The sequence below is a fragment of the Eucyclogobius newberryi genome, unplaced genomic scaffold (assembly GCF_026437365.1).
Source record: "Eucyclogobius newberryi isolate DKJ021-1_F unplaced genomic scaffold, fEucNew1.0.hap1 SCAF_8, whole genome shotgun sequence".
Taxonomy (NCBI): Eukaryota; Metazoa; Chordata; class Actinopteri; order Gobiiformes; family Gobiidae; genus Eucyclogobius; species Eucyclogobius newberryi.
This window is the reverse complement of record NW_027316500.1, coordinates 1773344-1789524: the sequence shown is the minus strand read 5'-3', so window position 1 is coordinate 1789524 and position 16181 is coordinate 1773344. Positions and strand designations below refer to the sequence as shown.

At 41.7% G+C, this 16181-nt stretch overlaps 1 protein-coding gene across 3 annotated transcripts in view; it reads left to right on the top strand.

Annotated features, from left to right (window-relative positions):
- The window catches only part of LOC140350922 (uncharacterized), an 80625-nt gene that overhangs the window by 37801 nt on the left and 26643 nt on the right, over window positions 1-16181 (top strand). Inside the window, exons 3-5 of one of the 3 annotated variants that reach the window (XM_072436507.1) lie at window positions 999-1091; window positions 5074-5330; window positions 7443-7746. In XM_072436507.1, coding sequence (XP_072292608.1) covers window positions 999-1091; window positions 5074-5330; window positions 7443-7746 — 654 coding nt within the window. Of the gene's footprint in view, window positions 1-998; window positions 1092-5070; window positions 5331-7442; window positions 7747-16181 lie in introns of all 3 variants that reach the window. The other 2 variants (XM_072436510.1, XM_072436508.1) reach the window with 2 other exon arrangements.

The window sequence follows — 16181 nt, the reverse complement described above, 5'->3', positions numbered from 1 at the left end:
ATACTCTCCATCGGGTGCTCGAGGGTTCATGAGAGTTTGCCCAACCAGTCCACATGTGCTTTGTGGATCTGGAGAAGGCTTTCGACCATGTCCCTTGGGGTGTCCTTTGGGGGGTGCTCCGGGAGTACGGGGTCCAGGGCCCTTTGCTCAGGGCTGTTTGGTCCCTGTATGACCGGAGCAGGAGCTGTGTTCGCATTGCCGGCAGCCAGTCAGACCTGTTTCCTGTGCATGTTGGACTCCGCCAGGGCTGCCCTTTGTCACCGGTTCTGTTCATAGTTTTTATGGACAGAATTTCGGGTTGGAGGTTGTCCAGTTTGGGGACCACATGATCTCATCTCTGCTGTTTGTAGACAATGATGTCCTAATGGCTCCATCAAACCCGGACCTGCAACATGCACCGGAACAGTTTTCAGCCAAGTGTGAAGCGGCTGGGATGAGAATCAGCACCTCCAAATCTGAAGCCAAGGTTCTCAACCGGAAAAAGGTGGCTTGCCCTCTCCAGGTGGGTAGGGAGCCCTTGCCCCAAGTGGAGGAGTTTAAGTATCTCAGGGTCTTGTTCACGAGTGAGGGAAGGATGGAACGTGAGATTGACAGGCGGATCTGCATCGGAGTGTAGTGGGGAAGAAGAAGCTGAGTCGAAAGTCAAAGCTCTCAATTTACCGGCCAATCTACGTTCCTACCCTCACCTATGGTCCTGAGCTTTGGGTAAGGACTGAAACGACAAGATTGTGGATACAAGGGATCGAAATGAGTTTCCTCTGCCCGGTGGCTGGGCGCTCCTTTAGAGGTGAGGAGCTCAGTCACAAGGGGGGAGCTTGGAGTAGAGCCGCTGCTCTTCCACAATGAGAGGAGCCAGCTGAGGTGGCTCGGGCATCTGTTCCGGATGCCTCCGGGGCGCCTCCCAGGACAATTTGTGTCTAATATATGATCTAATATAAAAACAGCTTTTGTCCTTATATGAGAGTATAGATATATTTTGTAACTTTCTCTGTCCACAGGGGCCCAGCAGGCTGTACTGGACGGCCTCCTCATATCCGCTCCCTCAGTGACAGCCGGGATAGTGGGTTTATACACTCCTACGCCTCCGTCAGGTAGCCATGCATACATTTATCTAGATATTATATTGATAACTGATATTGATAACTAATCTAAATGCAATTGTATTCACATAATTTAGTGTAAAATATTATTACTGACTGTTTATATCCTATAACTTTAATTTTTTTATCGGTGCAATCCCTCATTCATCCAGGAGTGTTCCATTGTAGAAAAAGATTCAGTTGTGGACTCTGTTTTATTTTTTTAAACGATACGTTTTGACTCTCATCAAATATTCATTCTCAATCTACAAATCAAGGCCGGGAACTCAGATATTTATCCTACTCTGGGTAGGCCCTGCCCACCGGACGGGACCTCCTGATAAAAGGTGCTATTGGTTTCACCAGAAACTAAACCTCTTTATTATTTTATGTATTTATTTATACAGGGGGGAAAAGAGAAACAAATAAACAAACAATAACAGAATATCTAGCAAAAATGTAAATAAAACGAAATAAAACAAATATAAACAAGTATAAAAACGCATTGGATTGGATTTGGATTTCTTTACTATCTATTTTTTCTTTTCTCATTTTATATTGGGTTTAGTATAAAGTTAACATTGAACTATGTCATTGGGTTAATTATTTTGAGTTTACCCATATTAATTTATCAGTGCTATAAAACTCTCTGGTCACACACAACACATAAACATGAGAGTTACAGAAACGGGAAACATAAGAAAAGACAAACTGAAAAACAAAAGGGTTTATGCCAAAAACATGCATTGAACCCAATAACTGATTGTATAGAATATTTTTTTAAAAAGGAGATTCCTAATGAAGGTACCCCTACTCCTACTCATGCTACCAATCCTCTAAAATAACTGGATATACTACCTCCCAAACCCACTATGCAGTTTTCTGTATATATTAAATTTTCCACAAACCCAATCAATCACATTTAGGCAAGGCAAGTTTATTTATAGAGCACAATTTGTACACAAGGCAATTAGTGCTTCACACTATCAGAAACATGCATTAAAATCACAAAGACATGACAGAAATCACAAAACAGTTTAAGACATAAAAGAGAAGAATGCAAAGGAAATCATTACACATTCATATACACAGCCAAACAAAACAGGTTTTATCTTGGATTTTAACATTGCCAGAGTAGAGGCCTGTCTCACATCTTCAGGAATATTGCTCCTGACAATGCCTAGTCTGCTAAACTAAGTCTTAGAAACTTGGGTGTTATCTTTGCAAAGACATGTTTTTAGAGCACCGCTCCAATCAGTTGACTTAGAACGGTTTCTTTCAGTTGAGGGACATTTCTAAACTCAGGAAAATGGTGTTTCAAAATTATCTAGAACTCAACTTCATGTTAGACTATTTTGTTTGGATTAGTTTTCCTGTCTAAACAAGAAGGTGTTCTCATATTTGCAACTGGTCCAGAACTCAGCAGCGAGGATCTTGACTCGCAAAAATAGAAGGTCTCACATTTCACCCAATCTCAAAGCCCTTCCCTGGCTGACGGTATCTGACCGGATACAATGTAAAATGTTAGTGCTGACTTTCAGAGCCTTGCATGGTCAGGTCCCTTTGTATATCAGCAGTCTGATCAAACCTTTACACTCCCCTTCGCTCACCGAGGTCTTTGGATCAGGGTCGGCCCAAGCCTTCAGGGGGCCCTAAGCAAAAATATTTTTGGGGTTCCCTCACCACATCATCAGAATCAGTTTTAAGATAAGATAAGCCTTTATTTGTCCACACAATGGGGAAATTTTGGTGTTGCAACACAGGTACAGAGTAGAAGAACAGATAACTTATAGAAAGCTTTAAGGAAAAAACACTCTTAATAGAAAAGCTCTTATAAAAAACTTATGGAAAAAACCTCTTATATTCCTCACAAAAAGGAAAAAATAAAATAATAATAATAATAACAAAAGTAACCCTCTTATTTACAGCAGTTATATGGACGGAGAATATTGCACCAATATGATTGACATTATGTCAGAGTATTGTACATGAGTATGACAGTATTGTGTATGAATATGACAGAATTGAACATGATTGAGTCAGTATTGCACATGATTAAGTCAGTATTGCACATGATTAAGTCAGTATTGCACATGGGACTAACAGTGTTTGTTGTAAAGTCTGACAGCAGCAGGGAGGAAAGAGCTGCGAAACCTCTCCTTCACACAGCGAGGGTGGATCAGTCTGTCACTGAAGCTGCTCTCCAGAGCGGACAGAGTGTCCTGGAGGGGGTGAGACTCATGGTCCAGCATAGATGTGAGTTTAGCCAGGACCCTTCTGTCCCCCACCTCCTGCACCAAGTCCAGAGCACAGCCCAGGACGGAGCTGGACTTTTTGATGACCTTAAACAATTACTGATAAAACTACATAGTGCAAAAATGTTAATTTCCACAGAACGAGAAGTGAAGATCCATACCTAGCTATCATGAAAAGACTGCATTTCTGCCACTTTGCCACTTTTATATGAAAATAATATATAGTATTATTTTATAACAGATGTAATTATAATAGGTCTAGTTATTTTTCACTATTCATAATTTTATTATAATTTATAACAAATAGTCTAATGGTGCTTTTTAAATTAATTTAAATGTTTTATTGCTCTATTAAAAGTTGATTAGAATATAAATGTTTGGTCTGATCAGAACATCACACACTGACTTTCCTCTGCATGAAACAATGCTGCAATGTGAATGGCGGATGGGCGTTACATGCAAAAACCTTTACGTTCTTCTCGTCAGTCAGCGCTGTGCTTCTTTCTTATGTAGTCAACAGACATCACGAATCACGACTTATCTGCTGTTAAGACTTTCTCAAGCAGCGCTGCGATCTGACGCACGGTGATACACAGGCAGCGTGTATCGGGCTCCTGTGTGTTTGGAGCGAGAGGGGGAGGATGGGAGAGAGAGAGGGAGAGAGAAGGAGCGAGAGAGATTGGGAAAGAAAGTTGTAGTTAATTGGAAACACTTGCTTAAAACTCTCTCATCTCTAACACACTGAGGCTGCACTGCTCGTTTTGCATGACTGAGGGGCGTACACTGTTCACTCCAAAGTTTCATGTCAGAGGTTCTGGTCTGGACGAGACGGCGCTAGCAGCGCTACTATGCTGTTGGAGCAACAGCTCTACTACACTAGTGGCGCACGCTGCGATTGCACCTTGCATAAGTCAGGTTGCCAGATTGGGGGGCCTATCAATGCCTCAGGGCGCTAAGCGGCTGTTAGATCGCTTATAGGCTGCTTTGAATCAGAAACTGCTGTTGGCTCCTCGTACTAGTTTTAGATTAGACCGATCCTTCCAAGCCATGGCACCCAGACACAGGAATGAACTTACTGTTATTGATATCAACTAACTAACTGAATGGTATGCACTGGACGTGCATGAGTATACAAGTGCGTTAGTGAGTGTTTGGATGCAGGCGACCGTATTGCTCTCTATTTTGTGGGCACAATGTGCGCACTTTTGCCAGCTTGTGGCGCTTGGGCATAATAATAGTAATGGCACAATACAACAAAGCATAAATAAAATTATGGCACAAGACCCACATTGAAGTCCCATTTAGTCCAAAGTTTATCAATTTTTTTCCCTTTTCCATATCCTTTTCCCCATTAGTCTGATGTCTGCCCTAGAGGTTCCTTCATAACTTCAACTTGCACATTCTGCAAAAAAACCAAAATCACAAATTTGGGGGAAAAAAGCTAAAACTCTGTTTTTCTCCGTTTGGTCCAGGCCGACTTGTGGCGGTTTTAAGGGTGGCGAGTCACATTTATTTGCCGTGAAATGTATATAAAAATCTTAAGGTGGAATCGAAATAAACAAAAAAATATTGTTATTTGCAGTATACTGCCTTTCTTCCATGCAACCAAAGAAAATAATTTAATTCACAAAGTTTGATTTCTTAAAGCTAGGGGTGATTTATGGTTTAAATAATTGTAAAATCACAATTGCTTTTCCCCACAATCATTCTAAAATGTTGTAATTTTTTTCTGTGAGGAGGAGGACCCAAAGTGTGGGAGTGGGTACGCATGCTGATGAGGAGGAGGACGGCGATGAAGAGGAGGATAGAGGCTCAGAGGAGGAGGGTGCAGAGGAGGAGGAGGACGAGGAGGACGACGACGAGCCGGAGGACAGAGACATGAGAGCGCTTAAGAAGTCTGCAGCAGGACACTATCATCACTACAACCACGTCTTCTTCCCCCCACCCTCTCCACTGGGACCCCCACCAGACCCGGACCTGGACCTAGATCTCGTGGGTGGGTAGAGTTGTCTTCTGCATTTGACACATCCTTCAGCATCGCAGGGGAAACAGTGAGGACAGATGGTGTGATAAATGTTTTCTTACTAAATAAAACTTAAAGGTGGTATGGACGATTTTTTTCAGCAAATTTGTTATCATATTTCCTCGTGGCGTGGATAAATCATTTGTCCTGCCACGTATCAATCATAAAACGCACCTATCGCTCACCTGCAGCCCCGTGCGGTTCATGCCCACGTTTCCGCGTGCCTAAGCGCATGGATCTATCATAATATAGTTCCCTCAGTGTACGGGGCAAAATGAAGACGGAGAAAGACAGTTCGAGCTGACGCAGAAGTGGACAGAAATCTACGGGAGACGAGCGATGCGATGCGCTCCCTTGCGCTAATAAACAAACGCACGTGTGTGTTGTATCAATCCGCATGGGGGAGTGCGCATGCGCACTTCCACCTGCGTTCTCAAATCGCCGAAAAATCGTCCATTGCGCCTTTAAATCCTACGTGAATTATACTTGTGAAATTGGAAATTCACAAAAAACTTTTGCTGTGAGACATGGCTAAAGCTATAGGATACAGGAAATTATTTATTGTCAGCTATTTATTGTTTTGTTTTATTGTTTTCTGCGTTTATTTCATTTATCTGCACCCCTATGCTACAGTTCAACCTCTCTTTATGTAATGCATTGAGTTTGGATAATTTTAGCTACATTACGCACTGGAACTATGTTTGTACTTGACATGAGTGGAACGAGTCAATAAACAGGTGCTAATGTGTGCCAGCTTTGTTTTGCATATAAGTTACCATCAGTCTGTTTATGTCTGCTTTAAGCTGTCTTGTTTTCACCTGCATCTGCATTCTCTCTTGCCCAATCATCGATTTCGATAATGTTCTTTAGCTAAAAACTCTGCACTTTCTTTCTTTTTTCCAACATCTCTTCACATACTACCTTTTGATCATTCAAATGATGAATATTTACAACAGGTACAATCCCATGGTGGTAGAGTGTCTAGCACTCACAGAAAGAAGGTCGCAGGTTTGACTCCTGGGCCAGACCAGCCCTTTCTTTGTAGAGTTTGCAAGTTTTTGTATGCAAAGTAATTCAACTTGCTTTACATAATAAGAATAAGAATCCGAATTCAGATTAGAGAAGAAAATCGGACACAAAAAGGACACATTAAAATCTGAATACAACATTTACTTTTAAAATCCACCATCCATCCATCGTCTTCCGCTTATCCTGGGCCGGGTTGTGGGGGCAGCAGTCTAAGCATGGAATTCCAGACTTCCCTAATCCAGCTCCTCCGGGAAGATTCTGAAGTGTTTCCAGTGCCGAGAGATATAGCCCCTCCTGCGAGTTCTGGGTCTTCCCGGGGCCACTTCCCAGTGGGACAGTATTTTCTTGGTAGTAATATGGAAACAAAATCCCATTTTCTCTGCCTTTTCTATCCTCTCAGCAAATACTGTGCTGTAAACTTATTTTCAACCAGGTCATCTCTGCAAGATTGCTTAGATCTAAAAAGCTCACCTCTACTCCACTTATTCATATGAATTAATAGCACCTGTTTGAGGTCATTAGCTGCATAAAGTCACCTGTTCACCCAACAATCAGTTGGACTCTAACTACTACCATGGGCAAGACCAAAGAGCTGGCAAGCAGCTTGGTGAAAAAAGATCAACTGTTGGAGCAATTGTTAGAAAGTGGAAGAGACAGTCAATCTCCCTCGGACTCAGGCTTCATGCAAGAGCTCACATTGTGGGGTATCAGTGACGATAAGAAAGGTGGCTAAGAAAGGTGAGGAAACAGCACAGAATTTCACTGGAGGAGCTGGTCAATGACCTAAAGAGAGCTGGGACCACAGTTTCAAAAGTTACTATCGGTATTACACTACGCAGTCATGGTTTAAAATCATACATTGCACAGATTTCCCTGCTTAAGTCAGCTCATGTCCAGGCCAGTGTGAGGTTTGCCAATGACCATCTAAGTCGGAGAACTTGCAAAATGGCAGTGTGTTCAAATATTTATTTTCTTCACTGCATTTCTCTCGGATCAAAAATCCTGCCTGGAGACAGGGTGTTCAAAAATAAATTTTCTTCACTGCATTTCTCTCAGATCAGAAATCCTGCCTGGAGACTGCAGCAACCTCAGCAGTCGTCCGCCGGCATCTGGCCCACTTTTTAAAGGCAGCAGACGGCAGCATGCAGCGGCGCCTGGCAAAAGTGAGCACAGAGCTGGCCCAGACCGACACGGACCTGCTGTGTGAGCGCGCCCACTCCCAGCACCTAGCCCGGGAGAGGCGTGAGGTGGCTGAGAAGGAGCGCTCCCTTAGCAGACAGGTGGATGTGGCTGTCATGGTCATCGCTGCACTGAGGGAACAGCTCAATGCCTCGGAGAACGAGCTGGAGAGGAGGGAGAGGTACAATTAACTTTAACTTTTATTTCTGATCAGTTGTCCTTGTCTTGTCATCATTTTGGTTGTTCTTTTTTTTTTTTTTAAGAATAAACATAGAAAACGGAACTCAACAATTTTTTGTCTCATTTGTCTAATGTCTGTTACTTTGTCAGTCCAGTCTTGATCATTGGTGAGGTTTGGAAGTTTGTACCATCCATTTTTTTGTGATGGTCTTTTTTTCCTGCCGCCAAAAATATGTTCCAAAGGTATTCGTTTAGTGTGTCCATGGCAGGAGTTTTGAGGCTCAAGTACATGGTTCTAAAATGTAGTGGGATGGCAAGGTCAAAAATCGTCTGCAATGCTTCTCAGTCCAATATTTTTGAGCAACAGGACAGTCCCAAAACATGTGATAGTGATTTGCCCTCTGGCTGACAGGTTCTCCAGCAGTTAGCGTTTCCTTGTGAATAATAGGCACTTTGACAGGGCTCAGATTAAGAATTTTCACTTGTATAGCAGTACTGCTAAACAGTCCGTTATTTTTTTCAAATTGTAATTATAATCCTTTAAATATAAAGGAGGACTTTTGATGCGCAGGGAACAGTTTCTGACTCAGTGTATCGTCAAAGTGTCGTGCATGTTGCATGCCGTGCACAAAAGCCTGTTTGTGGGTTATTATAATGCTCACATGTGTTTGTGGAGATGCCACGCAGATACACAAGGCGCTCAGCGGACTACCACGACGTGGCTGCAGTGTCGTTTTTCGTTTTAGATGTTTTAACATGAGTGACCTCTTCGGTCACAGTACAGCACATTCATGACAAATTTGCCAGATTTAAAAAACTATCCTATATGACCAAATATGTTTAGAGTACTAGTTAAATAAATAATTATATCCATTTATTTTATTTTTTTTCAGCTGTCACTCCGCACAACATTAGACTGGCTTATGTTTGGAGTGTTACAGATAAGTAGGATTTTACGTAAGTAATATAATCTTTTGACCTGTAGTGTAAACTTTTAACCTCAGAGCCTGTTTGGAGTAACAATGACAGATGAGCTCCTTTTTGTTTTTGTGATTTTTCACGTCGCACCTCAGGAAACCCTTTTGATTACAGCATTAAACAATTTTTTTATTTCCTATTTTTTCAAAAGTAGCATTAAAGCTGAAAATTAAAGAATGTCTGCTTAACTTAATACTGTGCAAACTATTGTCACACAAACTATTATTGAAGAAAATTGTCACAGTGCAGGGTGGAAAAAGTATGTGAACCTTTGGGTTTAATACAATAACTGGTTGACCTGCTTTTGGCAGCAATAAAGTCAAACAAACATTTTGTGTAGTTGCAGATCAGACCTGCACAACGGTCTGGAGGAATTTTGGACAATTCCTCTTATTATATTAACTATTTCAGTTCAGCAATATTCTTTGGATGTCTGTTATGAATCGTTCTCTTGAGGTCATGCCACAGCATCTCAACTGGGTTGTCTCTGAAGCATTTCAGTTGGCAGACAGATGGTCTTAAGTTTTCCTGCACCCATCCACCATATTTCACCGTTTGGATCAGGTTTTGATGTTGGTGTGCTTGAAACTAATTTAGGGTTCATCTGTCCACAGATTATTTTGCCAGGAGTACTGGAATCTCCAGGTGCTCTTTTGCAAACTTCCGACGTGCTGCAGTGTTTTTTGGACAACAGTGGCTTCCTCTGTGGTGTCCCATCAAATCTATTCTTATTTATTGTTTTTGTAGAAGCCAGCTCTGACTTGAGCTACTTACGTTGCAGACGGCATGTTAGTTGACACGCTAGCTCACTGTTTTGTGTGATCAAAGAAAGTTCACTGAGGCAGTTCCATGTTTATTGCATCGTTTATTAATTACAAAGTATTAAAACCAGTGCAAGCAGTGCTTCATTTCATATAAATAATAAAATCCATAATCACCATAACACTTTCACTACATACAGTAAATGGTGCCGCTGTAAGCAGTCAACAAACTGTTTGCTTGTCCGTCTAGCAACCTCTAGTCCACTGCACCAAAGTTCCCACCTAAATACCAATTTGCTCCGGAGCCCACAGCAACACCCAACACTATATCTCTAGGGGTTTTGGCTTCTACAATTTTCCTTATGATTTGTCAACAAGAATGTCAGCAGGTGCCAGACATTTCTGTCCAGGTACACCCCGCCTAAGGGTTACTGGGATAGGCTCCAGTCAGCCGGGACCCATAACGGGAACAAACGGTAGAAAATAAATGAATGAAAAGTTGACCTAAATGAGCGGACCAGGCTCTGCACACTGCCATCTGTGAGGGCCCAAACCTCAAACGCCTGTCACTGGGCCATATCTGCGCAGATTGCGGCACATTCTCTTATGGTTCTGGACCTGGTTCAGTCTTAGTCTGGGCAGCTAGGGAAAAAGCCCACGGACACCTGGGCCTGCCTCCGCACTCGGGCCTGGCACCAGAACTAATGCCATCATCGCAGCTGGGGGTGTACACACCGGAATCATCCACTCCCGTGGCCCTTGTTGTATGGATCAGAAGTCAAGTTTGCAAGCAGAGATGTGCTGCACGGATTACCATGCATTCTGTGCTCAGCTCCTCCAGGTTCTGGACCTGGTTTAATCTTGGTTTAGTTCGGGCAGACTCGGAAAAAGCCCACAGACATACGCTCCATTCCTCATTGGGCAAAAGGTGAAAACAAAACCACGGCCTGATAATGTGTATTTGTTTTTTTAATATATTATTGTTCAATGGAACTTTTCTGCCACAGTGATCAATTATTGGGTCAAACGGTATCACCTGTAGTGGTTTCTACTTGTAGAAGCACTGTAGTGTTATTCATGTCGTCCCACTTATGAAAAAGGGTGACATTCAAAGAATTGCAACAAGATTTCAAACATGACATGAGTGTGGGTATGTTTATTATCATATTGTATATTGAGTTATGTGGGGCACCAGCCCTGGTTAGGCATTTAGCAATTCTATAATCAAATATCTAAGTAACTTATTTTGTTTAAAAATGTATTTAACCGTTACCATCCACCTATTTCGCCCTATGCACAATGCTTAGACACACCCAACTGGCATTGCTAATTAAAAGAGGATCTTACGTTCCTCATGTGAGTGTGATGCATCATTAGAAAGCTTAGGCCTTCTAGTTTCTGCAGATGTGCCTATGAACACTGTCAGGGCTTTTTAGTCTCTCCTGAATATTGTCAATTTGTAAAGGTCCTGAGCAAGGCATACTTCATTGTGTGCTTATGCTGTTCGCTTGTACATGCTGTTTATCTTGTTGACAACAACTTTGTAAAGTTTCAGATCTCTATGAACAGGCATTGTGGTGCTGTTGACCTTTTTGTATCAAAAAGTATATTTGGAACAAGTTATCCAAATATATTAGCAAATAATTTTAGCTCCTCTATGATCATAAAACATACATTCTGATGTTTAGTAGGCCACTTATACCTATTATAACTGCTAAAAACAATGTATGTGTAAATTTGAGTTTGCCCATGAATTTCCCTTATATAGAGGTGAAAAAATAATAATATATATATATATATATTTATTTTTTATTGGTATAATAATACATATATCTAACAAAATGCGCATCCTAAAGGCTAATAAAATCAGAAAACGTGATGCGTAAAATCTAGTCGCCTCCTACCGAAAAATCTGGCTTTTGACTGTCATTACGCACGTGAATAGAGACGATTCTGTGTGAAGGAGCCCTAAGTCCCACCCACCGTTCGAAAGCTATGCGTATTGGCTAGAATAATATGTCAATCAAAGTGTTCTACGTCACCTTTAGCACACGCTATCTCGATGTAAACAAAGACACCGCGTGCGTCGGAAGCGGCACATTTGTGACTGACCGTGGCTAAACCAGTTACATGTCTACCCGGAGACATTTTGAGTTATTCACAGATTCTGAAAGTGTGAATTCAAAGCTTTCAATGATGTCTCACTCATGTAGATCTGATAATATTTGAGTAAGTTGTGGTCATTTGAATGTATACAACTCTCAAACCCATACACTGAGAAAACGGGGCTCAAAGTTTCTCACCGGAGTGAGCCCAGAGTCACAGGGGGGCTCATTTGCATATCATTGAGATAAACCCTCCCCCCTGTCACACTGACACCACCTCCCCCTACAGCTGTCACTGAAGACTCAAGAGGAGTGTTGTTATTGATGGTAACTGGACTTGAATCAGAATTAGAAGTTACTATATTAAAATGGAAATACTTGGATTACAAAAGGCCCTGAATAGAATCAAAGAATCAGAATAGGGTTCATTGCATTTGTCGATAAACATAATTCACAGGTGATTCAGTGCACCAACAATGGTGCACTGAATGATTCAACACAAACAACAAAAGATAAGATAGCCTTTAATGTTACAACGCAGTAGATACAGGGGGAAAGGACAGTAACTTATAGGAAGTTTAAAAAACTCTTAATAGAAGAACTCTTATAAACAGATGCCAGGGCCAGGTATACGAACTGCAACGGGTCCATGGCTTTGAATATATGAGATATGAGATAATAGATATGATATGTACACCACCAGAGTCTAATTACATCAGAGATCACATCCTCATCCTCTTCTTCGTCTGTGCACTCTTCTGTGCTGTGACTCTTGGCATCAAAGCTGTAAACAAATAACAGGACATTTAAGAAATGGCTAACTATTTCACATAAAACACTCATTAACTATTTATTTTTTTAACACAATGTGAGAGTTTCAATATAAATACCTGAAGTGCTGATAACTCTTGATCTTTGGAAGCCGTCTGAAGAAGGGACTCAGATGCTTCTGCCAGTCGAAGTTCTTGACAAACACTTTGCCATCCGCCGTTCCAACAAGCTGTGGGATATTGAGGTGAGACTCAGGAGAGCTGTTTTCCACTACCTGATGACAAGGACGACAATGTAAAAAAATGAGAACAGAAGAAACATATCTTAAGCAGAGAGCAGCACTGAAGTTTTGCCAGGCTAATGTTTACACATTACAGTAGTCAAATAATATAAACTAACCTCAGCGATGTCTTCCAAAATCTCAACCCTGGTCTTCATGTATGCTCGCTTGATAAGTCCAAAGCCGCAATCAGGGGAGAATTTGGTGTGGCCAGCAATGAGGAAGTGGATGTCCATTGTGTAGTGAAGCTTGGCCCCGTCTGCAGAGGGTTGGACTGAAAGTGTATCTGTAGTAGACAGAGAGAGAGAGAGAAAGGATATTAAATTAATACATATGACATTTGATTAAGACTTATATGTCTCTATAATTGCTATTCTGCATTTGCACTATTATTAGTACCTGCTGTGCAAAGCTGTAATGCATCCTGATGTCTTTGCTTGCTGGCGGTGAGGGTCCAAAGACAGCACATTAGATTCTGTTGTAGAGATCTGTGCGTGGCCTGCAGCTTCTGATGTGTTGGAGAAGCTGTTTCCACAGTGATCTGAAGCTTGATGTACAAACTGCAGGCTCACCTGAAAAACAGATGTTGCTTATGGTTAATTATACTCTAATCATTAAAACATGAAAATCACCAAAATAATGTTTTACACTTACCACGCTCCTTAGCAGACTTCACGTAGAGACAGGTCATGTCAGTCAGGGTCTTTGCCAATTCTGAAAAGGGGAAAAAAAGGATTAGGGTTAACAGTAATATGGGAATAACACGCTTCACGGATAACAGTTCACATTGTGACGTTAACGTGTATTTAAGATGCAAAACACGGAGATATTGGGACATCTGCCATGGGCTAGCGGGGCTAGCTAGCTCACTTGAGATAACACGGCTCGTAAAAGCAAAACACTTGCAGAACAGCACACCAAAACATAAACATACACTCGAGTTTAAAACCGGCGCACATTAAAGTGATTAAAAGCGGGTGTTTTAGTCGCAAAGCTTACCTGGTTCAGCCGTCCTGTTGTCTCTCCCAACAACGTGCACAGAGAGACACACAGGAAGCTGATAATGGCCAGGCAAGCGCGTGATTGGTTCGAGTGACGCAGTGCGTGCGTGACGTGCAACGTACGTAAGCCACGTGACCAGAAGTGGTATCGGGAGTTGTAGTTTTTTTCTCTTCCCACGCCGAAAAATAACCGATAACATAGCAAAGTTTAGCTTACAACTTAGCTCCGAATAGCTGCGTTTAGCTCCAGGCTCTGGGGCTAACAGCCGGTTTAGTCCACCACAAAACACACATACAGCACGACCCACACAACCCACGGGCCAACCCACGCCGAAAATAACCCGATAACATAGCAAAGTTTAGCTTACAACTTGGCTCCGAATAGCTGCGTTTAGCTCCGGGCTGTGGGGCTAACAGCCGGTTTAGCACCATAAAACACACACAAAGCACAACCCACGGGTCAAGAAATACTACATAAGTATATAATTTGTACGGACAAAACGCCGAAAAATTACCCGATAACATAGCAAAGTTTAGCTTACAACTTAGCTCCGAATAGCTGCGTTTAGCTCCGGGCTGTGGGGCTAACAGCCGGTTTAGCACCATAAAACAGACACAAAGCACAACCCACGGGCCAACCCACGCCGAAAAATAACCCGATAACATGGTGATAACAGCAAGTAGTCACATTAATCCCGTATTGCAGAGTGCACTGAAGCAACATGTTAGCTTAGCATTAGCTCCACCGGAGCAGACAAGTAAGATTCTAAAGTGATCACGAGACCGCCTTAAAACACAGCGTTAAAGCAATAATTTAGTAGTAAAGTAAAAGTGTACCTGAGTAAACAGTTCCGTTGCAATGTAGTCCAGGAAATGTAAGCTCTGAAGACTGTGCTCTCTGGAGTAATGAGAGGAAAACACGGAGCACGCAGCTTGCCATGCGGATCACAGCCGATTGGTGGAAAATGTAAACAATACGTTGGCTTGAAAAAGGTGACGCCCCCCAGGAGAGCAGGAAAAAGACCCGAAAACTTCACATTTTTAACAGCTTAATGTATACGTTTAAGACAACCAATAGTGTTATCTGAAGCACACAGGGGCTTATTCATAACTTCAACTAGCACATTCTGCAAAAAAATGAAAATCACAAATTTGGGGGAAAAAAAGTAAAATGCTGTTTTTCTCAGTTTCACCGAGGCCGACATGGTCCGACAATTGCGGCGGCGGGGCACATTTTATTTTGCAGAGGCTGTAAAACAAACTTGTGGACTTGTGGATGGTCTCATTCTGTAGCTAACAGTCTGAAGAAAAGATCAATGCCAAACACCATCTTATAAGTCAAACAGGTCATTTGTTATGGACGGAGAAATGCGCCGGACGAGCCTTAATCCTGGATATCATCGGAGAAGAAAACTTTGTTTACTTGCCAATATTTCGAAATCGGATAACTTCAGGAAGAATACAAGTGAATATGGTTTTTCTATGGATTCTTAAGGACAGACTGAGTACAAGAATGTACAGAATGAACGCCGATTCGTCCGTCATAAACAGCAAACTGGTAGGACATGCGTTTGTAAAGGTTGAGACTTTCTAACAAACTATTGGCAATTGCTCATTGGGGCATATTATTCAATCAATGACATATTTGTTTTGTTGAGAAAATAATCTTTAAAATGATTTATAGCTTGCTGGTATTGACCACGAAAATAAAAGCGATGATCTAATAGAACTTTTGAAATATGGTAACCGAGCGCCGGCGGGCGGGTGGCTGTAAACAGGTTAATTATTTAATTATTCGTTAATTTGAAGGTTATGCGAACGTAAATGTGAGATTTATCCCTTTTCTGGAAATGAATGAACACAATGGGGTTTATGAAGAGTTGTTCTGGCTTAGCATCGCTAGACCAGAGATGAGCCATTCTCTCCTCAAGATCCTTCCTCCTTGAAGACCTCTCATGGAACTGGTATTTGGTCTTCTCTCTCTCTTTGACTGAGCTCTGTTTGGTGCCAATGTTCAACCAGCATGCATGCTGAGTCAGAATGACTGATGGGAGAGATGAGATGGGTCTGGAATACATCCATTGCAGCCATTATTTAAACTTGAGCCACATAGTTACTCAGACAAGAATATTCACAAGGCGAGTCATGAAACAGTTAAAGGAACAAGCACACAACATGCAACAACATTAACATTATGTACAGTAAATTAATCTTGTGGACAAAGTTTGCAATTGGAAGACTGTTTACTAAAACTGCATAGTCTTTATTTAAGTTTTTGTCTTGGGAGAAAATGGCTCTGTGAGTTTATTTTAATTCAAAAGCAGTCATTTGATGGAAATGTTTCCAACTTTAAAAGCATGAAGCCATCACACATCTATGAGAAATACAGGAAGACAAGATTGAGATGTGGGTTTTCTTTCCTGGTGACTTTTCTGGTGACTTTTGAAGATAAAAAACAGATGTCCTTCTCAGGAAGGTGCAAAACATAGAGAACTGAACAGCGACAAGAGATGGAGCCACCAGCGTAGGTGGTCTGTGAG